The following is a 26,748-nucleotide window of genomic DNA, read 5'->3' as shown; positions in this document are numbered from 1 at the left end:
ACAGCGTTATAGCAAAAATGAATAACCTTATGTACGGTACCAGCAGTACAAAAACTGTGTAATTTGTGTCACGCTATGTACCAGTTCCTGTACCACTGATACACTTTTCATTGTGAATGTGCATATTTGCACACAGTCGTTTTTTACAGTGCGATCGCTTTGTACACATCGAATGATATGTGAACTGTTTGTATCTGGTGCTTGGAAGGGAAGATCGTATTATTCTGAATACAACAGCGACGCTTATATCTATGACCTGACAGTTCACATTCCCAGGAGTAATTTGTCTGGCCGGTATGAGGTCTGGATGCCTTCACATCATCTCACCACAGTCAGAGGGCAAGCAGGGTCATCGACGCAGTAAGCAATCAGACCGTGACCATTCAGCTGCATACATGTCTGTTTAGACAGCTATTTAGCCTATCACCACAGAAACAGTTTTCGTAAAAACTGCACAGGTGATCTGTGCCACCCCTAGGGAGCAGTGTAAGTGATTGATTGTTTGATTAATTTATTGATTTATTTATTTATTCATTTCATTAGTGTTTTACGCCGTAGTCAAGAATATTTCACTTATATGACGATGGCCAGCATTATGGTGAGAGGAGAGTAGTGTCATTGAAACGATTCACGAATTCTTCCATGGCATACACGATGGCATAACTCGTAAGGTACAAGTGACGGCATTTGAATATTCGCTAACTAGTACAGGTGTCTTCCGTTTATCATGTACAGAGATATCTTTAAACTATACCCCCAGCAACGAAGTTAAAGAGGTATGTTGGAATCACCCTGTTTGTTTGCAGACATAATTTTGTCCACACAACATTTCCTAAAGTATTGCACCCATTTCAGTGAAAATTTGAATGCAACTTTGCCCATGGTCTAAGCTAATACATGCATAATTTCTATTACTTGAAGTACTCCAGGTCTGTACAGCAGGCCAGAAAAGAACTTTTCAGATTCCACGTGATTTGTATACATCATTTCTATGATTTAAACTTGTCGTTTCGTCACTTTTATAACCATCAGTTTAATATTTATACACTTACCTCATCATGTACTTAGCGGAATGATGCTTATTCACGTATATACATGTAGCAGGGGAAAAGGTCGATCGCATTTCACGGCGTGATGTTATACACATATCCTTAATCTGTTAATATTTGGTTTTCCTGCTTATTCACTTTACAAACATGTTTTAACAAAAAAAAAACAAAAAACAATTCATACTCATTTCTTGCTCTTTTGCTACAACTATTATACAGTGCAAAGAGAAGTAAAATTATCACAGTGACAACATTGCAATTCCAAGCCCTTCACATTTGAACATTATGGCATTTTAGTTGCTGGGGAGAGGTGATATTTCGTACATCCGCCTTCCAGCTTTTCACAGCTGCATTCTCTTCTCCGAGCAGTTATACCACGTGGACTGGCCTTAGGTCTGGGCCTGGGAGTCGGTCTGCCGATGGCCTTATGTCTGGTGATCGTGACAGGTGTTGTTCTGTACCGCCGAGTTCTCCGTCCAAAATCGGGCTCCTTCTCATTCAGCATCGTCCATGAGGCACTGGAAAGGGTCAGGGCTGGTGTTCGCCGTGTCACTCGTGCAGAGACGCCGGGGGCTGAAGACAAACAACTTGATAGAGGTAATCATCTGCAACTGTAAGCTGGAAGTATAAGCACCGGAGAATGAGGACAAACAGCCTGACAACAGTACATAGAGGTCATCATCTGGAACTGTAAGCGCCGGAAAATGACAACAACCGAACAATAGTGCATAGGGGTCAATATCTGGAACTGTAAGCACCGGAGACTGAGGACAAACAGCCGGACAACGGTAGATAGAGGTCACCATCTGGAACTGTAAGCACCGGAAACTTAGGACAAACATCCGGGCAACAGTACAAAGAGGTCACCATTTGAAACTGTGAATACCGGAGACTGGGGACAAACATCTGAAAAACGGTAGATAAAGGTCATGATTTGGAACTGTAAGCAAAGGAGACTGAGAACAAACATCCAGATAACAGTACATAGGGGTCACCATTTGAAACTGTAAGCGCCGGAGACTGGCGAAAACCAGCCGGACAAGACTACATACATGATGAGGTCACCATCTGCAACTGTAAGCACCGAAGAGTGAGGACAAACAGCCTGACAACGGTACATAAAGGTCACTATCTGCAACTGTAAGCACCGGAGACTGAGGACAGACAGCCTGACAACGGTACACAGAGGTCACCATCTGCAACTGTTAGCGATAAAGCTGCACATTCCGTGTTATAACTGATACAACTCTATAACTGACAATTTGCGGGAAAACTTATCCTCCTAGTACATTTCATTCTCTTTTCATGGTTTGTTAATTTAACAGAAAATTTTTTTTCGAGCCATCAAAAGATTTTTGAATCTCCAAACCATCCATGTTTACTTCATCCCCGACTTTGCCAAATGTGTAAATGAAAGCAGCATTATCATCAACGTCCATTGTTTTATAAGAGCTGTTGTATAACTGGATGGGTACTTGTTCTGATGTTATCAACACTTTTTTGCAGAGCTAACATTGTTGGAATTTCATTACCGTTTGTCCTAGATTACTTAACACTTAACTAATATTAGTAAATTCCAGGTGTGCAATTATCAAGCCTGCACTAAAAACGTTTGTGTTTAGAGTAGCGCGAATTATGTGTAAAAACTAACAGATATGATTATAAAAACGGAAGTGCCGTGTATATGTACCGGGTACATCAATAATGAGATTCATTGCTGTTAACGTCACTTTCAGTATATTTTGGATGATATATTCAGTACTTTTGGGGTGATATATTCAGTATATTTTGGGTGATGTTCTCATTTTATTTTAGGTGATATATCGACATTGTTTTCTTGCAGCCTGTGGGCATATTTGTAGCATACTGCACCACTCTGATCAGTTTATTTTGACTTGTCTGTACTCAGCATTCTGTAAATCACTTACGGTCACTTCCAAAATTGCTAACACCTCAAGCTCTACCCAGTGTATGTTGGACATTCGTATCATTGCAAAGAAAATGCCTTTTTCCTAATGTTAAACTCCATAAGTTTGTTTGTAGCCCAAAAATTCGTTGCCTCGGGTGACGTCATAATTATTAAGAAAGGATACGCATGCTGGGCAATGGGTGACTATAGTATTTCGTTTCACCCTGTAACACTTTGAAACAAATTCGACGCAGTAGCCAAACCTACACTATTGTTAATTACGACTGTGCTGCTTTGTTCCTGTTACAAACTCCGTCTTTAAACATTGGATTCAATTTTTAATTTTTTTATTTGTCTGTGTCTGACCTACATTTCCCCCCTCTGTGTATGCTGTAGCCAGCACTGTGTCGAGCGTCCTGGAGATTTCGGTGTTTATGAGTTATACAGTGTACATTCTGGAAATATGTATCGGTGTTGTAAACATGTTTACGATCAAATGATCCGGAATTTGTTTTTACTTTTGTCTATAAATATGAGCGACGGAGTTGTGAAGCTCGCAATCATTATTTAAGTCCACTTGTGATCAGTCATTTACTCTAGTCCAGTTGGGATCAGTTACATTTACTGTTATTCACTGTGAAAGATTTTGCTGGGTTTGGAGATATCGGCTTTCACACCATTTGACATTCGTCATTTGTAGTCCATTTTCTGTACGTAGCACTTTGTGAGCTTGTGTTTCGCCACTTGTTATTTTTTGAAATGTTATTTTGGAGCTTGTATCGCTCATTGTCTCTTTGTGCGATTACGTACATGTCATCCCAGTTTGCCACTGAAAGTAACTTTTCCGAGGAATGAAACTTATATCGACGTCTCGGTATCACGGATAGTACTGTCACCCCATCCACCCTGAAAAGTTACACATTCACAGGCAGTTTGTGATTAAACCACTTATCGGACTGTTATCCGTAGATTGAAGAATTCATCTTAACCGTGGATACTATATTTACGTGGACTGACTCGCTTTTGGAAGCCGGAATATTTCCTCCGTATTTAGATGCTGTCATCAGTAAGAGACTACATTTTGTAGTTATTTGTATTCTTTTGTATATTATTGTCAGTTGTATTATTTGTCTATTTTGTTAAAATATATTTGTTGAAATTATTCAAGCGTCTTCGTGTTTCTTTGTTTGATCTTGTGTAAGGCCTATCGCTGATCTGAGAGTTAAACGAGCCAGTTGTTTCTTATCTTTATCCTCCGATAGTGGTACCCTTACAGTTCTGAAGTCATACAATTGTAAGATTACATAGCTAAGAAAATTAAAATCAATGTCATTTATTAAGGTTATATTATACTAAAGCTTGAACATAAGTTTAAACATGACCATGTCGAAAAAAGTGCTTAAGATAAAGTCGATCGCATATTAGGTAACATGTGTCACTCTCCAAAAAACATACCGATATGGTCTCCGGTCATTATCCAGCAGGCAACAGTTCAGACGTTTTTCATAAACTCATAATTATACAATATTAGAGTGCCTAATGCAAACCCTCTAATCAGTTCCAGCTGTAGGTTCTGCTACACCTCAGAGAGCACGCTATTCAGCACGCTATGCTGACAAAATCACTTTGACATATTTCTATAAATACATATTAGATTTCCACTTTATATTACAATACAGCTAATTCGTTTTGCCGTTTTTGCCTCAATAAAGAAGCTAATCTGTCATATAATGACATGATCTAAGCACTGATGAAGTAACGTGATAGTTTTTAGGAGTTTCAGATTTCTTGTATGAATGATTTCCAAGACTTATGTGCGCATTTGACTTGATGAAATATACTTGTACAACTTCACATTGCCTGGAAGGTACATGTCTTAATGTCTTTCACTTGGTACGAAGTATTGCAGCTACTCTAAGCCTAGTGCTGTAAAAATGGGGTACAAATGACGAATGTCGAACGGCGTGAAAGCCGATATCCCCAAACGCAGCGAAATCCTTCACAGTGAATGTCAGTAAATGACTGCTCACAAGTGGGCTTAAGTAAATGACTGCTCAGAAGTGGGCTTGAGTAAATGACTGCTCGGTTTCATCCCACCACAATGCTGGCCGCCGTCATATAAGTGAAAATATTCTTGAGTACGGCGTAAAACACCAATCAAATAAATAAATAAATCAATGAGACGAAAATGGCCAACCTATGAAAGCCGGTAGAGGACATCTCGCTGCCTTGCTACCTTGACCTTTCTAATACATGGCCAGGCAGCGATGAGAGGCAGTGATATGAGACAACGACTTTAACATAGTAAGATTAACAAAATCCGGCTATCTTGCTGCCTCGCTGCCTCGCTATCTCAACCTTTGTAAAATCCTGCCCTGTCCTGAACCCATCTTACACTTGGTGTATTCCTCAACCTGACAGTTGATTATAACAACTGCTTCTCACCTCTCTCCCTCGCTACCTCGCGATGCGAGACAGTGACTTTAACATATTAAGATTAACATTCTCTCGCTATCTCGCAGCTTCCTTGCTGCCTCCCCCTTTTTATTATGTTAATCTCGCTTCCTCGCTGTCTCGCATCGCTACCTCGCTGCCTCGCATCACTACCTCACTACGTCGTTACATCGTTATCTCGGTGCGTCACCCTGTATAAAGTCCTGAAACACTGCAAAGAAGTAATTCTTCATGTCATAAAAGAAATCTGAAAAGGAGAGGTACCAGAAACTTATCAGTGTGTGGTAGCTATGAAGACAGATGAGCTTTTTAATTTACTCTTATAAAGTTAAATGTAACATTGGTCGCATAACTGGTAGGCCCGGTTTCCTCCCACGATAATGCTGGCCGCCGTCGTATAAGTGAAATATTCTTGAGTACGGCGTAAAACACCTAATAAATAAATAAATAAATAAATAAATAAATAACTGGTACGATTTTAAAAGTTTTTGACCACTCTTATGCAATAATAGTTTGCCCGATAAAAATGGCTCGCATAACTTCCTGCTAGACCTCCGAGGGCACTCTATACTTCCGAGGGTATCCTACACCTCCAAGGGCACGCTATACCTCCAAGGATACCTTACACTTCTGAGGGTACCTTACACTTGTGATGGTGCCCTACTCCATCGAGGGTACCCTACACCTCTGAGCGTACCCTACACCTCCAAGTGTACACTACACTTCAGAAGACACCGTACAACTCTGAGGGTACCTTGCTCAGAGTGGACCCCTATACCTCCGAAGTACCTTCAGAAGGCATATTAATTATTAATACTGACTTTACAATTCTTGCAACTGCCTATTTGTCCCTTCATTGTGTACATAAAGAACATAATCTGCCATGTACTGGCATGGCCTAACCACCATGTCTCTACTGACACGTGATATTCCTCTTATGGGTAAAGTATATGGCCTGATAATCAGTCAAAAAGGCGTTACCTACCAGTGGTAATACAGTTGTCAGCGGAGAAGACAACTTTGCAGGGGTCTGCCGTTATCCGTGCTGTCATGTTGTTGGAGAAAGCAACTCAGGTAAGGCCTCATAGATATGGTTTTGACCATAGGCAGCACACATTATACAACACCTTTATTTTCTTGTCTTTGTACCCACAGTTAGCTAAGGTTATATGCTAAATACGAAAGAAAATGAAGTGAAACCAAAGCAGCGACGACAGCTCAGTACAATTGCCATATGGTCAGGCGTAAGATTTTTCTTCTTACTGCTCATGTAGAGAATTACGTAAAATTACATTGATGATAATTGAAATTTATTTTGACGTCCTTCGTCTAGAACTACTCAAAACGCTCGTTCATCACAATTAATACATAAAAAATGAAAAGATCTTGCATGTAAAACTCATGGTGTGTGAAGTCACAAGTCCTGGGCCAGAGCATACAACATCGAACTTTGGGCTTACCTACAAACACATATGTAAGTGTATGTACATGGATATATTAAGTACTTGGACATAAACACTATGCAGTTCTTCGGCATACTATTTGCTTTAAAGTTTATAAATTTTTATTATTAATACTCCATTTATTACATCATTCAGTTAATTTCTCTTGTAAATAAATTTTAAAAAGTATGTTAGTTTTCGTGACTGTGAAATGTTCTATCAATACCTAAGCTCAGTACCAATTATATCTCAAGTTTGTAATTTTGCGTTCGAGCATGGTCGATGGTAATCCTCAAGTCAATCAGAATGTATATCCATAATGACATTTATAAACTTAGATGTTTTAACAACAAAATCAAGTGTTGCACTATTTTTGATAATTACTTTTATATGACACAGACCGCTATAAACTTGTATACCTAATCTCTCCAAGACGTTTAGATAATTCAACCGTTAGTCCTTCCTGATTAAACCTCTGACCCACTAAATCTTTTCAACCGCACAACACGAAGTTCAAAACATACATCATAGCTTTTTCCAAATTACAATGAGCAAGACCCCATTTTATGCGTTTCCATCAAGCCCTCGTGTCTGTTTTGGTTGCGTGTAATGAACAATATACCTTTCAGACAATGACGTAAGAAACTTTTGAGACATGATATAGAAGAGGCTGTGCATTCTGTTCATTGGATTCGCTACTTGCAAATCTTAGAATTGTGGACACGTTATCTAATCGATTAGTAATATAGTTTCTGTTTCCTTTCTTTAGAAGGTCGTCCAAGTGGTGATCTTGGCGTTGTTTACCTTTGCCACAAGTGATGCCCTGGTTCCTGGCGGGTAAGTCAAAACATCAGTCTCTTTCTCCATGTGGAGATTTGCTTGTTGGTCACTTGAGGCATAACGTGTCCGCTTTAGCGAGGTGGTAAGACAAGCACCCCTAACCTTATCTATTTTCCATGTTGGAATTTGATTGCTTGATACCTTTAACATGCGCCCCATACTGGACAAGTCAAACATCCTCAGTCTAATTCTGTATGTTGGGATTAGGTGGCTGATTACATCAAACATCAATAAAACACGTAAAAATGCAGTGCCTAGATACACTGGTTTTACTAGGGGATATAGCCCTCAGAAGAATTCGCTATGTTAATGTGTGCTCCACAGCCCAAGTCTGTTAAAATTTGAAGTAACACAAATGCCAAATGACCTGAAAATTAAACCTCGTCCAAAAATAGTTTTCATGTTTATAAAGGTGTTCATAAATTTATTTATTCTCAGTAATCTGGTGTAAATATGTGGGATACAAACTAAAAAAGCATTCTCAAGCAAACGTTTCGTTGAATTCACTTATTGATGACCGCTTCAGTGTCCTAATGGATAGCGCCCCCGCCTCGGTCAAATGTGGGTCGAGGGCAAAGATTTAAAAAATGGCCTCCCTTAGCGATAAAATGAAGCATATAGAGCGCTCACATTTAGGCAACCCCCTCTATTTGGTCGGAAATCGGTTGTTCAAGTTCCCACTTAGTTTCCATATTAACTTCTCTGGGAGGTTAGAGCAAGGAAACATGACTGGTTGACGCGGTGTCAGTTTAATGTGAATGGGTAGGTTCTTATGTCTGATGTCTTCTGCATGACCTTTCAGTGGCGGCAGCACTTTGGCGGCATGAACACGCCCTGTCACGAGTACGACGTAAAACCCCAAACCTATATACATACTTATATGATGCCGGTCAGGAATTTCTTGAAATCAGTTCATGGAATGAACATGTGAATCATAGAGAAAAACCGACCGATAATTTTGCTCGATCAAAGTAACGCTGGTTCGTCTACTTCGCTCGGCAGAAGTGGGAGCGTGGTACAACTGGTGATTGTATCAGTATTTGCGGTTACCGTTGCCATCCCGTTGCGTGAACGGAAACACAAAAGTGGGTGCTAGCTGACAAACAAACTTACCTAAAGTATCCAGTATGACACCAAGCTCCTATGGACCCTAATTGTGGTCCATATGTTGTTTTATGGTAGATGCCAAAATTTGACGATAATCAGTTTAATAAGTGCCACTTGACGAAAGTAGCAGAACACTGTCCATTGTGTTCATGCTCATCGTAAAAATTACATAAAATGTTTTGCCTCCAACTTGTAATTACAATTATAGAACACGTCCATTTTGATCTCACTCGCAATAATTGAGGCGTATACCTTTGGTTAGATGTTTATTTATTTAATTTATTTATTTAAATGGTGTTCTATGCCGTACTCAAGAATATTTCACTTATACGACGATGATCAGCATTATGGTGGTACGAAACCGGGCTGAGCCTCGGGGATACCTACGACCATCCACAGGTTGTTGACAGACCTTTACACGTGCGGTCGGAGCCTTTTGTATGTGAGATGTTCATTATATGCTTTTGTGATGTGTATTAGATGTGACAGCTGTCTGAAAACATTTTATACTTTAAGAAAACTCTGTTTACAGAAAAGTACACTACTATAATTTAAACAAATTGAAGGACTATAAATCTTAACATTGTCAATACTCCAGTCTGATAGCCCAGGGGGTAAAGCCGATTGAATAAATGCCATAAATCACCATAATTTTCTAGGACTTAATATTTTCACTTCTTTCTTATTAATACTAAACCTTTCTTGCCAGAACTACTTCTGGCTTAAACTGTGTATAATTCATTTCGTCATTTCTATAATTGCGAAAACCCTTTGTGGTCAAACTAGCATCGAATTACTCATTTATTGCAAGCAAGCAATTGTCCAGTCATCCAAGACCTGTGTCGCTATTGTGTGGCAAAAAGTTTGCAATTACAAAACCTAGTGAAACTTGCATTTCTCAGAAAATTGTGACGCTGCTGGCAAGTTCCCAAACATATGCATTTCTTTGCCTATAGACTGTGTCCACATATATAGCGAATACAGTCTTAGTATTTATGAACGGAGTAAAAATATACCAATGGGCATTTTTGATGTACTAATGAAATATTATAATGTGTATTCTAGACTGGAATGAAAAGGTTCATATTGCTACGAATAAATAGGGGTACATGTTTTTAATCTTGCTTCGATGAGCATCGCCAGATGTTAATCTTTTACCGGCAATTTATCTCCCGGATGACATGGCCTCCCTAGGCAATCTAATATGGCCTATACGGTGCTCACAATACCTCTCCAAACAAGCCCATTTATTGTCTCTGAGATCTGTTGGCCATGTTCCCACGTAGCTTCCACATTAACTGTTCTGAGTCGTTACACTCACTAACCTTGAGCTCAATCCAGCGTCAAAGTGCCAATGGTGTACTCCACAAAGACAGGCTTCCGTGATCTTCATATATTCCTGAACTGATATCACCTCAGTATCATTAATTAATAAATAACGTACAACAGAGACACCCAGTCGGACATTATCTCAGATTGGCACAGTAAATGGAACAGTACAGATTTGTGTATCTGAAAGCTAAAGTGGGAAGAATAAAACAGGTCTGAGATCTACGTACGCTTGTTTAATGTGTTTCTCTGTATGATATTGTCTCTCTGTTAGATGTATGCGATTGTAACGAAAATGGTTTCTAAACATTAAACTGTATGGATTTTACTTTCTTGTAGAAACAACGTCTGTACAAAAACATCAACAGAAAGCTATTCGCAGCAAATACAGGGCACGACGTCGTGTGGGTTTTGGGGATGGAGAAGATGTGCCAAAACCACGTAGGTGTTCTTAATGAATAGGGTCATGTGTCACTGGGAGCCCTTTGAAATTCACCCGTGGTCAGATCCACTTGCATTGAACCCACAGATTGTCGCGTAATGGAATTTCTGTCTTCATATGTTGACCTAATATTATTATACAATATTACAGCTAGATGTACGCAAAGGTTAGTTCCAAGAAGCGTACTACCGGCCCGGGTAGCAGAGTTGGTAGAGCGTCCGCTTCGGGAGCTGTAGAGCCAGGATCAATCCTGGGTCGAGTCACACCTAACACTTTAAAAGAGGAAGTTGTAACTTCCTCGCTTGGCGTTCAGCATGAAGGGGATAGTGCAACGACTGGTTGATCCGTGTCGTTATAATGGCGGCTTACTGACCTTCAGTAAGCGAAGTAGTACTCGTCTTAGGAGGTATATTACATAAACCTTAAGGATTCCTTCGTCGTCATATGACTGAAAAATTGTTGAGCACGACGTTAAACCCCACTCACTCACTCACTTGTGAAGCGTACTTAATGTTAAGTCACCCTTATCTAAGTGCACTTAATATCTTTACAACATGTGTATACATCGCAAGGGGTCAAGAGCTTACTTAGCTAAGTTTTACTTCAGGAGACCAGACATTGAAGATATTTAGGTTGAGCAATAATATATGTATTTCTGAAAATTTTACCTTAATTTTGTTCGCCATGACTGATAAAACTGACTTCTGAGTAATCCGTTTGCTCAAACACTTAATTGACCTGGTCTGACTCTTTGTAATCTAGCAGCCCCTGCGGGATTCGTGGCCTTCAGGGTGCCCACATTCCATCTCCATACAACCCCTGGTACTGGCTCTGAGATCGGCTTCTAAGCCACTGTAGAAACCTTCCATTCGAATTTAACCGTAATTTAGAAGATCTGAACATTGATACAAATACGATGATTTGCGGATGCAGGTATCGTCGAGGGTACAGACAGAGACAAGATTATGAGTGTTGTGATGGATGGAGAAGTGATGACAACGCACACTGCTCTAAAGGTAGGCTTTGGGCCTGCTTGGCCTCCATGGTTGGCGTGCCAGCGCGGCGCAATGACCCAACAGCCGCACACCAACGCGGTCCATGTGAATTCAAGTTAAACCATGATGGCTTCCTCTCCGACCATATGTGGAAAAGCCTGTCGGCAACTGTTTATTTCCCCCGGGCACTGCCAGGTTTCCTCCCACGAAAATGGTGGCCGCCTTCGTAGTGAACTAGTCTTGCGTACGACGCAAAAACACCAATCAAAAAAAGGACTAAGTTATATAACGGCCTATTCATCAGTGCCAAACCTTTCTACATATATTTTTGTTCAGTCTCGAATCTGGCAGCGATATTTGCGGGAATTTTGTGGTCCACAATTTTCTAAATTTGTTGCTTATTTTTCCCTACAAATACAGTTTTTAAGGATATAAATTCTGAGAGAAGCTAAATCTTTATCAAATACAAATGGTGACAGAGTGTAGAAGTTGAGCGGTGACTAAAACATTGCTCTTTTCAGCCATCTGCTTCGGACTAACAGCGGGAAAGTGTCCTAATGGCGGTTGGTGTAAAAGCCCGGGAATTTGCTCATGCGCACAAGGGTTCAAGCCTCCGAAGTGCACGGGTAAACATTTCTGTTATGCTGGTCATGGAACATGCTTATTTCTCAGTTTTGTATTTTTCAGATGCGTTCTTAGTGCTCGCCAAGTATTCGATTGTCTTTATCCGAAAACTTGAAAGTGAAAATTCTTTGTTGTGGAGTTAAACAACAACCAAAAAACTAACTTACAAACTAACTAAAAAACTAAATCAATTTTTAATTGTCAAGAAAACATCTATCCTTTGCCAAGATGATATACAAATGCACTTTATATAGACTTTTTGGTATCTCACTGCACCATCAGTTAAGGTGGATATCTTAAAACCATGTTCATTTTACTGCTTTGTTCAGACATCGATGAATGTGATACCTTGAACGGAGGCTGTTCAGACGGGTGTGTCAACACAGTGGGTTCTTACAGGTGCTCGTGTGCATCCGGGTACGGAGTCGCAAAGGATGGCTTTAACTGCCAGCGTGAGTAGATATATATTAGTCTGATGGTAACTGAGATTTAAGAAAACCAAGAGAAAAGAAGTTAAGAGGGTGTTTTTTGGAGATTTGTTTTTTCTAACTGTGCGCCATTCCGGTCTTCACGGGTGCATAGGCCTACATATAAACTTATGCAATATATTTTTTGGTGCTCACTGTTTTGGCTTATATCTCAGTCCTGAGGCCCTCAGTCCTGAGTGGTATGTAGCCTACTCAGACTTTACCCTAGTATCTAAGAGATAAACCACAAACCGGATGTAGCCGTCTTTTCTTATCTGTATTGATAGCTGTGTGTTTCGGTCACCAATCTGGGCTCTGTGCCAACGGAGGTACGTGTACTGCCCCTGGCGTCTGTGACTGCTCCCCGGGATTTAACGCTACTAAAGGTTGTGCTGGTGAGTACCGTATGTATAATGTGTGATACTGGCAGTGCTGACCATGAGTATCACTTATTAATGGTATACTCAACGTTAAAACAATACTACAGTATATCTCGAAACATGTGTTCTTAAAAACAATGAGCGTTTACAAACCATCAAAGATTTTTTCCCCAATCTATTAACAACGTAAAACCGAACTATTTACTAAACTTTGTGGGGGGAAGGAATGTCTGCTTTAATATGTTATTGTTTGTAAAGTACTTGTGCCACCCGGCCTGGTTAGTTTTAGAGGGAAAATAAATAAACAATTTTATTGACTTGATAAGTACTTTTGTGTACAAAATATGAGCTTAATGTTACGTAATGGCTGTACATACTTACATACATCTTCTTTGGATTAAGACCTAAAAGTATGAGTTAATATATCTCATGTGTTGTGAATGTTTCGGATTTTGAAAGTTTTGCAGATTTGTCGCACATTTTGCCTAATTGTCAAGGAACATTCAACCATTATCTTCAGTAAAAGGTATAGGTATAATGTGACTGGGTGTGTGACTTTGTTGGGTGTCATGTCTGATGTGTTCGGCTTTTTTCCTTAGTGGAGGCAGCACTTTGGCGGCATGGACTTTTCCTGCCAGAAGGAGACACGGTAAATGTACAAACACCTAATAACTCGTCGTCACATGACTGAAAAGTTGTTAAGTTCGTCGATAAACCCAACCACATATACATATACACATTGAAGATTTACGGTTGATCCTGCTGTCGGACGGGTACCGTATAACCATAAAGATATCTTTATTCATACCATTGTATAGAAACATACACTTCATCATGCATGTTATTTATAGACATCGACGAGTGCACGTCCGGAAAGTCCGACTGCGACCAGCGGTGCGTGAATACACCGGGTTCGTTCCACTGTGAATGTATTTCCGGCTATCGTCTGGCGGCTGACAACACATGCTTGCGTAAGGAAAACTTACCGACGTTTCCCCAAAGTAATGTCGAGAGCATCAGGCTTTGTCTGGATTCCCTTTCCATTTGACTTGGACGTCATATAAGTGAAATATTCATATAAATACTCCATTATACCTCAAATAAAATAACTAAGTAAACTAAATAAATAATACACAGATTCATCGGCGAAAATTGAGAAAAACTTCAGGCGTTTTATTTTGAGCATAAGACACAGCCACGTACCGTCAAGACTGACTTCATGAAACCTGCGATGTTTAGCGTTTAGCGATGTTTAGCATTTGGTACAAAGCCTTAGATGAGTGCTTCAGATGTCGAAATGAATATTCTTATTTCTACTCACATTTCAGGAATGGACTGGCAACTTTGACTTCCTTCACTTTTGTTGTTACCTACATAATACTGATTTTACCTGGTTAACGCTTGTATATCAGACAAGGAATTCTCTAATGAAATATATTTTCATGTTTGTTAAACACCTTATTCCCCTGGTATTTATATTGCACATTCAGCTTTATTCCATCTTAACCCATCTGCTGCTCTTCCCATTTCCAGCCGTGTGCGGGCATTCCCCAGCAGGGACGTGCCCTAACGGAGGCAGCTGTGTCAGCCCGGACAACTGCACTTGTCCTTCTGGGTTCCAGACGCCAGACTGTCGGGGTATGTAAAGGTGATCCAAATGTACTAATTTGGTAAAAGTACTGAATGCATTGAGCTCAGGTTTTGCATATAGGTATAGCAAAATACCACGAGAGGAGTATTCCATCGTTGATGTCTCACACGCATACTAATCATCGTAAACGACTAAGCCTCTTGTATATTAGAATTAATGTTAAGGTAGTTGTTATAGGTGATATTTTAAACAGTAATGCTCTGTTTTTGCACGCGTATAAAGTGCAGTGACACGAGAATGATGGGTCATTGTTGATGCCCTGTTAATTACCAAACTCAGGACCGTCACTTGTTTGTGGGTTGTAATGTTAGGTTAAGTGTCACTTAATGTACTGAGTTAAAGATTTGCTCTCATGTCTCCCTTACAGAAAGTGTTGTTGGAAAGTTTGCTCGTCCTGATTAGGCATGATGTACATGTAATTTTGAGTAAAATTGAAAGCTGACTTTAAAATTTACAATACTAACGTGTTTTGCAGACATTGACGAGTGCAGTCTTTCCACCGATGACTGTGATCAGAACTGCGTGAATACCCTTGGGTCGTATAGGTGTGATTGTGCCCCCGGGCATGGGGTGTTGGGTGATGGCCAAGGGAGCTGTCTGCGTGGGTATATTTTGTTTTTCATTAGAATGTTTTATGTATTACGCCAAACTGAATAATCGTTCAGTTTAATTGTGCGGGTTAGGATTGATGTGTCGAAACAAAAGGACCAGACCTAGGGGAAACTATGGCAGCTCTCAGCCCTAACAAACCTCTTGACTTAAAGACGAAGCCAGCAAAGAGACAGGTAAGGTTTTCTAAATTCATATATGATGTGAGATGAAGGTCGAGTCATGCTAACGACTTTGTGGAAGTCAAATGATCACCTGGACAAAATCCCACGCATCTCACATGTCAAATAACCAGTTGGTTGAATGTTCGTATATGTCGCCTCCTTTGTATGAGTGAATCAGCCATTCGGATGGAATGCCATAGATGTTACCGGCTTTGTATTTTTTAATGGCTTTCCACCATAATACAGGCCGCCGTCGTATAAGTGAAATATTCGTGTGAAACACCAATCAAATAAATAAATCGTATAATAAGTCGGATTAAATGAACGAATGATCCATCTTAAATGAACAACAATATTCTTAAGTACGGCCTAAAACACAAATCACATCAATAAATAAATGAATACGGGAAAGTAGCATATCTGAGGTATTTTACAGTCAGGTCACAAAATATCTAACCAATGTTGACGCTTTGTTCACAGTGAACTTCCACCTTCTTTTCCAGCCATTTGTCACGGCCTAACACCAGGTGAGTGCCCTAACGGAGGAAGCTGTCGGTCCCCGGAGGTCTGCCATTGTCTTTCTGGATTCACTGGTAATAATTGCACAGGTATGTAACCCTAGCTGGATACGCTAAGAATAAATGTACATGTATGTAACACTAGCTGGATACATAGGTAATGAATGCACAGTCATGTAACGCTAGCTGGATACACAGGTAATGTAACCGTTGCTGGATACACTGGTAAAAAAAGAATATGTATGTAGCCCTAGCAGAATACACTGATAATGAATGCATATGTATGTAACCCCAGCTGGATACTTTGGTAATGAATGCACAGGTATGTCACCCGAGCTGGATACCCTGGTAACAAAATGCACAAGTATGTAACCCTAGCTGGACACACTGGTACTGAATGTGACGGACTGTAACCCTAGCTGGATACAGACTCATGAATGTACAGGTGTGTAACCCTAGCTGGATACACTGATAATGAATGCCCAGGTATGTAACCCTGACTGAATACACTTGTAATGAATGTACAGGTATGTAACGTTTGCTGGATTCACTGGTAATGAATACACAGGTATGTAACCTTAGCTGTATACACTGGTAATAAACATACTGGTAAGTAACCCTGGTTGGATACACATATAAATAAATGTGCATGAATGTCATTCTAGCTGGATTCACTGGTAATGAATATACAGGTATGTAACCCTAGCTGGAAACACTGGTAATGGATATACAGGTATGTAACCCTAGCTGGAAACACTGGTAATGAATGTACCGGTATGTAACCCTAGCTGGATACAGTGGTAATGAATGTACCAGCATGTCACCTTAGGTGGATACAGTGGTAACAAATGTACAGGAATTTAACTGTGGCTGGGTACACCGGTAATGAACGCACAGCTATGTGACCCTAACTGGATACACTGGTAATGAATGCACCGGTATGTAACCTTAGCCGGATGCACTGGTAATGAGTTTATGTGTATGTTACCTTTGCTGGATACACTAACAATGAATGTGCAGGTATGTAAACCCTAGCTGGATACTCTTATTATAAATGTGCAAGAATGTAAGCTTAGCTGGTTACACAGGTAATGAATGCAAAGGTATGTAACCCTTGCTTGATACACTAGTAATGATTTTGCAGGTATATCATCTTAGTTGAATACACCAGTAATGAATGCACAGGTAAGTAACACTAGCTAGATACACTAATAATGTGTATACAGATGTGTAACCCTAGCTGGATAAACCGGTAATGAATGTACAGGTATGTAGGCCTAGGTAGTTACACTGGTAATAAATGTACAGGTATGTGACCCTAGCTTAGTACACTGGTAATAACTGTACATGTATGTAACCCTAGCTGGATTCACTGGTAATGAGTACACGGTTATGTAACCCTGGCTGGATACGCTGGTAATGAATGTACAGATATGTAACCGCAGCTGGACACACTGGTAATGAATGTACGGGTGTGTAACCCAGCTGGATACCCTGGTAATGAACGTACAGGTGTGTAACCCTAGTTGAATACACTGGTAATGAATGCAGGGGTATGAAATCCTAGCTGGATACACTAAGAATGAATGTGCAGGTATGTCATCCTAGCTGGATTCACTGGTAATGAATACACAGATATATAAGCCTAGCTGGACACTAATAATGAAAGCGCAAGTACGTAACCCTAGCTGTGTACACTTGCAATGCATGCATAGGTATGTAACCCTGGCTGGATACACTGGTAATGAATGTGCAGGTATGTAACCCTAGCTGGATACACTGATAATGAATGTACAGGTATGTAACCCTAGCTGGATACACTAAGAGCAAATGTGCAGTTATGTCATCATGGCTGGATTCACTGGTAATGAACGTACAGGTATGTAAACCTACCTGGATACACTGATAATGAATGTACAGGTATGTAACCCTAGCTGGATACACTGGCAATGGTGGCATAGGTATGGAGCCCTAGCTGGACACACTAAGAGCAAGTGTGCAATTATATCATCATGGCTGGATTCACTTGTAACGAATGTACAGGTATGTAACCCTAGCTGCATACAATGGTAATGAATACACAGGTATTTAACCCAAGCTGGATACACTGGTAATAAATATACTAGTATGTAACCCTGGTTGGATACACAAATAATAAATGTGCATGAACGCATCCTAGCTGGATTCACTGGTAATAAACGCACAGCTATGTGACCCGAGCTGGTTATACTGGTAATGAATGTACAGTTGTGTAACCTCAGGTGTATACAGTGGTAATGGGGGCCTCCTTGGCTCAGATGGTTAGCGCGCTAGCGCAGCGTAATGACTCAAGAGCCTCTCAACAATGCGGTCGCTGTGAGTTCAAGTCCTGCACATGCTGGTTTCCTCTACGGCCGTACGTGGGAAGGTCTGTCAGCAACCTGCGGATGGTCGTGGGTTTCCCCCAGGCTGTGCCCGGTTTCCACCCACCATAATGCTGGCCGCCTTCATATAAATGAAATATTCTTGAGTACGGCGTTAAACACCAATCAAATGAATAAATAAATAACATTGGTAATGAATGTACAGGTATGTCACCCGAGCTGGATGCACTAGTAATGAACGCACAGGTATGTAGGCCTAGGTGGTTACACTGATAATGAATGTGCAGGTATTTAACCCTAGCTAGATACATTGGTAATAAATGTACAGGTATGTAACTGTAGCTGGATACACTGGTAATGAGTGCACAGTTATGTAACTCTGGCTGGATACGCTGGTAATGAATCCACAGGTATGTAACCCCATGTGGATACACTGGTAATGATGCATAGGTATGGATTCCTAGCTGGATTCCTAGCTGGATACACTAAGAATGAATGTGCAGGTATGTCATCCTACCTGCATTCACTGGCAATGAATGTACAGGTATGTAACCCTAGCTGGATACACTGGTAATGAATAAGCAGGTATTTAACCTAGCTGGATACACTGGTAATAAGTGTACTGGTATGTAACCCTGATTGGGTACACAAAATAATGAATGTGGATGAATGTCATACTAGCTGTATTCACTGGTAATAAATGTACGGGTATGTAATCCTAGCTGGAACACTCGTAATGAACGCACAGCTATGTAATCCTAGCTGGAAACACTCGTAATGAATGCACAGGTATGTAATCCTAGCTGGAAACACTCGTAATGAATGCACAGGTATGTAATCCTAGCTGGAAACACTCGTAATGAATGCACAGGTATGTAACCCGAGCTGAATACACTGGTAATATTGCATAAGTATGTATCCCTAGATGGCTACACTGGTAATGACTGCACTGGTATGTAACCCTAGCCGGGTAACACTAAGTAATGAATGTACAGGTATGTAACCCTAGCTGGATTAACTGGTAATGAATGTACACGTATGTCACCCTAGGTGGATACACTGGTAATGAACGCATAGCTATGTAACCCTAGCTGGATACACCGGTAATGAATGTACAGGTATGTAACCCTAGGTGGATACAGTAGTAATAAATGTACAGGTATGTAACCCTAGCTGGATACACTGGTAATGAGTGCACAGTTATGTAACTCTGACGTGGATACGCTGGTAATGAATGCACAGGTATGTGACCTTATTTTTATACACTAGTAATGAATGCACTTCATATATGCGAAATTTAGTGGCACTTATGTACATGTACGTCGCTGCATACCCCAATTAGCAGTTTTATCTTTATAGCTAAAACTACGGAGTCGTGAAACTGATATGGTGAAAAAAGTTTGAATTCAGAAAATTTTTTTTTCAAGAGAAAATGTTTTTAACCACTGACATTTAAAGTCGTGGCCTCAAGTTTTAACGTCCGGACCCTGTCTTAATTGACCAATCACATATGCAAATACTTGGGGTTACGCTATAATCTCATCTATATATAGGGGGACTATAGGGGATAGGATATAGGTGATCGTCAGTGCCATTATGATTTTGCCAATTAACTGCTTGTTGCTTGCAAATTATGTCCCTTTAGGTGACGAGGGAACGATAACACAATCTCGATCTATAGCGGTATAGTCCCAAAAGCCGTGTATCATTTTTTTAATAAAGTAAACATTCAACCAAAAATACACTCAAATAAACGTTAAGATTCCAACTTATCGTCGCCGTCTTCATGCATGTCCATATGTGACACAAAGTTATGTCCATATGTGACACAAAATTATGTCCATATGTGACACAAAGTTATGTCCACATACGACACAAAATTATGGTCTACATAACGTATGCATACAGCTCGCCTTAGTTCCACCCTGGCTGGATAAGTACACGTATTCTAATGGTGTTGCACATGGTGAAAGCAGTTGAACTGAAAGTCAGCTATATAAGGGCATGCTGTATTTTGTGTTTTATTTGTATTTAGTCCATGTATGTCTCTTGAAATCTGTTTATTGATAAGCTGCCTCGTTGATTATGAGGAATGCGTTTTGCGCCTAAAACAAGTCGACCTATAGCGGTGTACTGTTTTGTTCTGTTAGTAAGTAACTGTTTCTGTAGGACCTATAGTCGTGCTCGTCAAGCAAAAAACGTACAGGTACATGGGTAGTTCACAAGTTCTGCAGCGTGGCGGCTGAGAATGATGTGTTTTTTAACAGAGTGGAATTGACCTGTGTAGTCGATCAGGCCCATTGCAATCCTGTTTCTAATTTAAAATACAAGCTATTTATCTCATGGTTAGACCCTAGTCAAAATATGTAGATATTAGTGAGAGATGCTGGTCCGTGGCTGACATATTGGCTGTTGATAGCAAACGACCTATGATTGGCCGATTTAGTCAAATGGACTTTTAAACTCCGGGCCCCGACTTTAAATCTCGTGGGTTAAAAAAAACAGATTTTATCTTCTAAAATTTTTTTTCACAATGTCATTTTTTATTTCTCTCTCCATCCCCCCCCCCCCCCCAATTTTGTTTCTCTATGAAAAAATTGGTTTTTCACCATGTATTTTCTCATCATTTCTTTTTTACGGCTCCGTAAATAACCCATGCGTTGAAATATATTTAGATTGTCAATTTCAACCGTTCTGCGTTTGGTTGTCACTGTTTCCTCTGACGCACAATTGCCGCATTATTTGTGAATTATGTCTAATGAATTTCTATTACTGACTTTAGGACATTAATGAAATTTTTGGTTAGCCATTATTCATAATTCTTTGTCCATTTCCCCCCCTGAAATCCAGTTCTTTTGTAATTAAAAGTTTAAGGCTTGTTTTAGAAACATTATTGTCTTTGGCGGGAAAAGATGCATAACTTATGACTGGCAAATTGAATACAAAGGTCACATATTACTTTCACTATTTTCTGTACACAATGCTTACTCTGTATTTACAGACATCAATGAATGTTTTAATTCCAACGGGGGATGTGAGCGAGAATGTCACAACGAGCCTGGTTCCTTTGTCTGCGGCTGTCCTTCAGGATACAAGTTATTGTCTGACGGGATTGCATGTGCAGGTGTGATCAAACATAAAAAAATACTGACGAATCGTTACTATAAAACCAGATAATGTTGACAAGCAATTCATCAGAATACCCTACTGTTATGTCATGAAAATCTTTGCGAGGCCGAACAATTGGCCCAATCAAATGTTTGTTAGGTACCTTGAGTTCTTGTTAAAGGTATTATTTCTTTTTCACGTAGATATCAATGAATGTAAAGAAAAAAATGGCGGGTGCGAGCAGATTTGTGATAACAGTGTCGGCTCCTTTAACTGTCGCTGTCGGAAAGGTTTTCGGTTAGACACAAATAACATTACCTGCACAGGTGAGCGGTGAAATATATACCACTAGAATACATTCATTAAAAACAGAGTCAGCGAATCTGGTTCAGGTATGTATTCACACAGTCTTTTCACGCAATTTGAGCTGAGGGTGGGGGTCATTCTTTATTATTTGTCGTTGTATTAACACAAAAACAAGATCATACGCTTTGCTAAAAACTTGGCATCGTAACGAAATATATGTGAGAAATTATTTTCTGCCACTAAGTCCTGTCTGGAGATGTGGTGCATGTAGGCTCTCCCTACAGTCCCCTTACGGAATATTTCAACACAATAAATCTCGCAAGTATGAAGTCAGTTAGATGAACGGTTGTGGAAAAAATCAAAGGACACATAAATACATAAATACATGCTTGCAGACAGACAAACAGACAGACAGATAGATGGACATGAAAAGGAAATTCCATCCCATACAGTTAGATTTACGCCGCAAGTGTTTGGGACCCTTCAGTTTAACGTAACCTCAGTTTGACCATTGCTGTGTTTATTGTCCAGATATTGACGAATGTTCAGAGAACCCTGGATTCTGTCAACACGACTGTGTCAACATTCCAGGATCCTTTGCGTGTGCCTGTAACAGTGGCTACGCATTACAATCTGACCGAAAAACGTGCACTGGTAGGAATATTTTGTTTTTACACTTTTGGTACATCCCTGGGGACGTACATGTAGCATACAACCTGCTTGTAATTGTATAGTAAAATAGGGCTGAACCCAAAACTATATGGGGCTTGGAACTCGTAATGAGTCAGATATTGCAGTCCTCGAAGTTTTAGAAAATATCATAAATACAGCTCTGCCATTTTCAGACTTCGATATTCCGACAATCAAAATTATATATGGTGAAACAGAAAATTATAACTTGATAATTTGCTCTTCAACATTTAATTCTGCACGCAAAATCCATTTGCCATGTGACATGTTTTAAAAGGCTGTATTCACATGCTTGCGTTGGAAAGAATGCTTCTGTAAGAAGTGTCTGACATCTTGCACGCTAAAACATCATTAGTAAAGATGCAAAAGTGAAATATGTAAAATATGCATAGTTTAAAGACTCTCAGCTCACAACTTCCAATTGCTGGTTGCTTTTGCCTGGTTGACAACGAGAAGATCAGAATGCTCTCCCTGGTGAATTTCTTTTCTTCTCTGTATAAGAATAATTTGTTTGCCTTTTGTGCTAACTGTTTTGTCCCCTGTCTTGTTTGAAGATGTTGATGAATGTGTGACGAGCAATGGTGGCTGTGAACAGATCTGTATTAACCACGTGGGGTCATCTGAGTGCCAATGCAGGGCAGGATACACGTCTGGCCCAGAACAGACTTCCTGCACAGGTGGGTAGAGTTTCCTGTATTTCGGGAGTATTTGGGAACATTATATCTTTGTATAAACCATTTCAAATACTAGTGCTATACTACAATCTACATCTACCCCGGCGTCCATGGTTGTTTTTATTTTTTTAATGTTCACCCTAGATATTGACGAGTGTTTGGAAGCCATAGGGAACTGCAGTGATTTGTGTGTAAACGACCCGGGAACATATCATTGTGACTGCCTGGCAGGCTACAGACTGGACAGTGACGGTCGCACGTGTCAAGGTATGGACTAACACACTTTAAAAATTAATCAAAACAATGGTGACCAAATTAGTCTAGCATGCACAAAGGACGCCTTGAAATGAGATGGGAATCAGTGTTCACAGTGAAAGAGCTTCTGTGGAACCACTCTAGGGCATTCTTGGTAGGCACGAACCATTGGCGTACCGTGTCTTTAAATACCTTGGCTAATATCTATTCAGGTCAGATCTATCAGAAGTAGGTTTTCGAAACAAGCTCGAATTGCATTGTCAATATATGTGAGATATATAAAGAACTGATAAAAATGTGTAGCTTCTTGTACCCCAAAACTTATTTTACGACATACTGATACCTAACACGTGAAAACGTATCACCCATTATATATTTTTGACAGCATTCAGCTTGCACTATATAGGCCATCATCTACTAATATTTGCTTTATTTTGAAACTTATCTAATATATAGATAAGCTGCGCAAAATTTAAACAAACCGGGTTTTGTGTGATTTTATTATTTTCTCCGTAACTCCTGTAAAACACTGAAAATACAAATTTCAAGAAAAATATAGTCACGAAATTGTTATCTTAAGTACCGGCTGGAATCTAAGCCGCCCCTGTTACCTCAGGACCATGTTCATAGAAACGAAATAATATGGCGAATCAGGAGCTCCAATGGCCCTAGAAAATATTTCATTATGTATATATACAAATATATTATACATTTATTATACATATATACTCAAATAATTTTTGTTAACGTCACTATATTTTTAGTATGCTATGAATTCCACCCTTCTTAGAAAGGCCTCATACTGGCGAAATCTGCTTTTGACCGTAGTTTTATATTTCGTTTAAGTAAAACTTACGGTTTACTATATTCCAATTTATCACAGGGGTGTTGTATATTAATTGCATTTTAGTTTTACCTGTATTTCTGCATAAATTACACCCAACTACTGTAACACATGGGCATCATTTCCACCTAGTTGCAGGGAGTTAAAATCCGAGGGGTAAAAGGTAGAGGATATACAAGCTGAGCCCGCATGAACATCTTTTATAAAAGTACCTGTCTTAAGGTGAACCTAACGTTGTATAAAAACTGGCATGAAACGCATGAAATATTACTGTGAGCCAATAAGCCAATATGTCCTGCTAATTTATTTATTTACTTGATTAGAGTTTTACGCCTTACTCAAAAATATTTGACTTATGCTGTGGTGGTGAAAGGCCACGACCATCCGCAGGTTGCCAACAGAGCTGGACTTTCAGCTGTCGCATTGGTGAGAGGTTTCTGCTAGTTTACCACCTATAAAGGTAACTATAATGAATCATTCGAAACATGGAAAAAGCTTATATAGGTACTAGAAAGATATGAGGACAAGAATACGAACAAAATACCACAAAGTGGATGCTGGGTAATATATAGAGTGGCATGCAAGTTTATTACTGCACACAAGAATAAACCTATATGTATATTAGCACAGACATTTGGGCAAATGCCAAAACTACATGTAGAAAGCATGTGTGAAAAAGTATGACACAGCGCCAAGCATGAGGTCAATTAATCACCTTGAGTCCCTCACAAAATGAGGTCATCATATAACGCCGTTGTCTGAGTTAATAAACAGTTTCAATGCTCATACAATTTTTCCTTATTTTAAATTTGTATTTGACATCAGTGTGGTCCAGATTTCTTAGACTTCTGTTTCTGGTCAGGAATATACCAGGCTATTGAGGAGTTTCATTCTTGACTAATTGTTTATGTCGAGGTTTTATTGTGCAATTCAGACATAGACGAATGTGAGATTTCAAACGGTGGTTGTCAGGAACTGTGTGATAATTCCCCGGGTCCAGGGAATGTTCTTGCCCCGAGGGATTGGTGTTGGCCTCGGATGGGTCCACGTGTCAAGGTTGGTACCCTCTACACACGTAAATTGTCTAATATTCGTTTACATCCATGTGAACATCTGTCTGCCTCTGCAGGTCCCACCATGAATGGCAAGGAGTGAATAAATGAAGTTTAACCTGTCTCCACACACAATGCCTTACACCAGTTACACTCGTAGGTCATCACAGAGTTGTTACCAGTTTCTTTCCAATGCTATATATGAAACAATGAATAAACCATAAAGTCTTTTTTTTCAACAGATGCCTCGAAATGCCCTTTCAACGGTAACATCAATTGCTGGGCTGTGTGTACTCCTTCAGATGACGGTACTTGTAAGTGCCCCGATGACAGGGTGCTTCATAGCGATGGGAGTCACTGTATAGGTTAGTTACGGTTTACTCGTATTTATTGTCAAGAATGTTACCTTATAACTAGATCCTAAGTTATAATTAGAAACATCAAATTAAAGACATACATATCTTGAGCACAATGGCACTATCTTTCTTGTGTCCAGGGAAATCCTCATATGAAAATGTTCCCTGTCATTGCAGATCCTTGTTACTCAAGTCCGTGTTTAAATGGTGGTACTTGTCTTTTGACAAACACCAGCTTCCGCTGTGACTGTAACGGAAGTGGTTACACAGGAGAGTTTTGCCTCACAGGAGAGGTTACCCTACCAGAAGTTATTACTGCACGTGCTGGTGTCGAGTCGGATACTTATAGAATCCAAGCGCACCCAAAGAAACAGCTCTTACTCCAGGCAGTTACTGACACAGACACGGAGGTCATCCCAAATTTCATTGTGATTACATACCCATCCACATCGGCGTCCATCAAGGTTCTTACCAAGTCCAGAGGATTGCACGTTGTGACGTGGAACGTCTCCCGGTGCCGACGCTGAGCATTACCCACAGATTCCAACGCTTAATATTAAGACTGAAGACGTTTTTTCCCGTCTGAACTTAGCGGGGAATGTCTTACCGAAAGGATGCTTCCAAGCAGAGATAACCTTCAAGGGAACCATATTTCATTTGTCTTCAACGCAACCTTGGTACGACTTGAAGTCGAGAGTACAGTTTACACAAGGTGTCGTCTTCTTGACGACAAGTAATCTGTCTTTGCCAGTCTCTGAAAATGGTCTGGAAATTGTTATGACGGATAACAAGATGATGCTTGGTCCAATCAACCCCAAGAGACAGCCCAGTGACGGTCAACTAATCAGTCCTAAAGACGCCCAGTCTTGCGATGAGATATCTCTATCTGACGAAGATCATACAGATTTCACCCAGAAGCGAAGTCTTCTCGGGTCTTTTCTTACAGGATTAGGTAGCGCTCTACCAAACTGGTTGTCGTTTAATGTTGGGGAATTTTCTTCCAGCTGGGTTCGATACATTCCTAAGATAACCATAGGTCGAAATGTGCAGAAAATTCCGTCTTGCTACGGAGCACCGGTGTTTAATGGTCGATTGTATTACACGGTGAGAGTACAGGGGA

The 26,748-nt window shown here is 40.0% G+C and overlaps 1 protein-coding gene across 1 annotated transcript; it reads left to right on the top strand.

Annotated features, from left to right (window-relative positions):
- The first annotated feature begins 1,468 nt into the window (after nucleotides 1-1,468).
- On the top strand, nucleotides 1,469-25,375 carry LOC135477782 (fibrillin-2-like). Its single transcript, XM_064758023.1, has 17 exons — nucleotides 1,469-1,646; nucleotides 6,401-6,486; nucleotides 7,624-7,691; nucleotides 10,470-10,571; nucleotides 11,506-11,588; nucleotides 12,089-12,193; nucleotides 12,521-12,643; nucleotides 13,890-14,009; nucleotides 14,572-14,676; nucleotides 15,165-15,294; nucleotides 15,943-16,070; nucleotides 21,345-21,467; nucleotides 21,655-21,777; nucleotides 22,289-22,411; nucleotides 23,002-23,124; nucleotides 23,266-23,388; nucleotides 25,155-25,375. The coding sequence occupies exons 1-17, from the start codon at nucleotides 1,469-1,471 to the stop codon at nucleotides 25,373-25,375; spliced, it is 2,064 nt and encodes a 687-aa protein (XP_064614093.1).
- The last annotated feature ends 1,373 nt before the right edge of the window (nucleotides 25,376-26,748 follow it).

This window comes from Liolophura sinensis, chromosome 1 (genome assembly GCF_032854445.1).
Source record: "Liolophura sinensis isolate JHLJ2023 chromosome 1, CUHK_Ljap_v2, whole genome shotgun sequence".
Lineage (NCBI taxonomy): Eukaryota > Metazoa > Mollusca > Polyplacophora > Chitonida > Chitonidae > Liolophura > Liolophura sinensis.
Note: the sequence above shows the minus strand (reverse complement) of the source record. Positions and strands in the feature narration are given on the sequence as shown.

Coding starts and splice junctions, on each gene's coding strand:
- LOC135477782 (XM_064758023.1), top strand. CDS start 1,469: ATGGCCTTATGTCTGGTGATCGTGACAGGTGTTGTTCTGTACCGCCGA. Junction 7,692..10,469: donor GATGCCCTGGTTCCTGGCGG/GTAAGTCAAAAC, acceptor ACTTTCTTGTAG/AAACAACGTCTGTACAAAAA. Junction 22,412..23,001: donor TGACCGAAAAACGTGCACTG/GTAGGAATATTT, acceptor TCTTGTTTGAAG/ATGTTGATGAATGTGTGACG.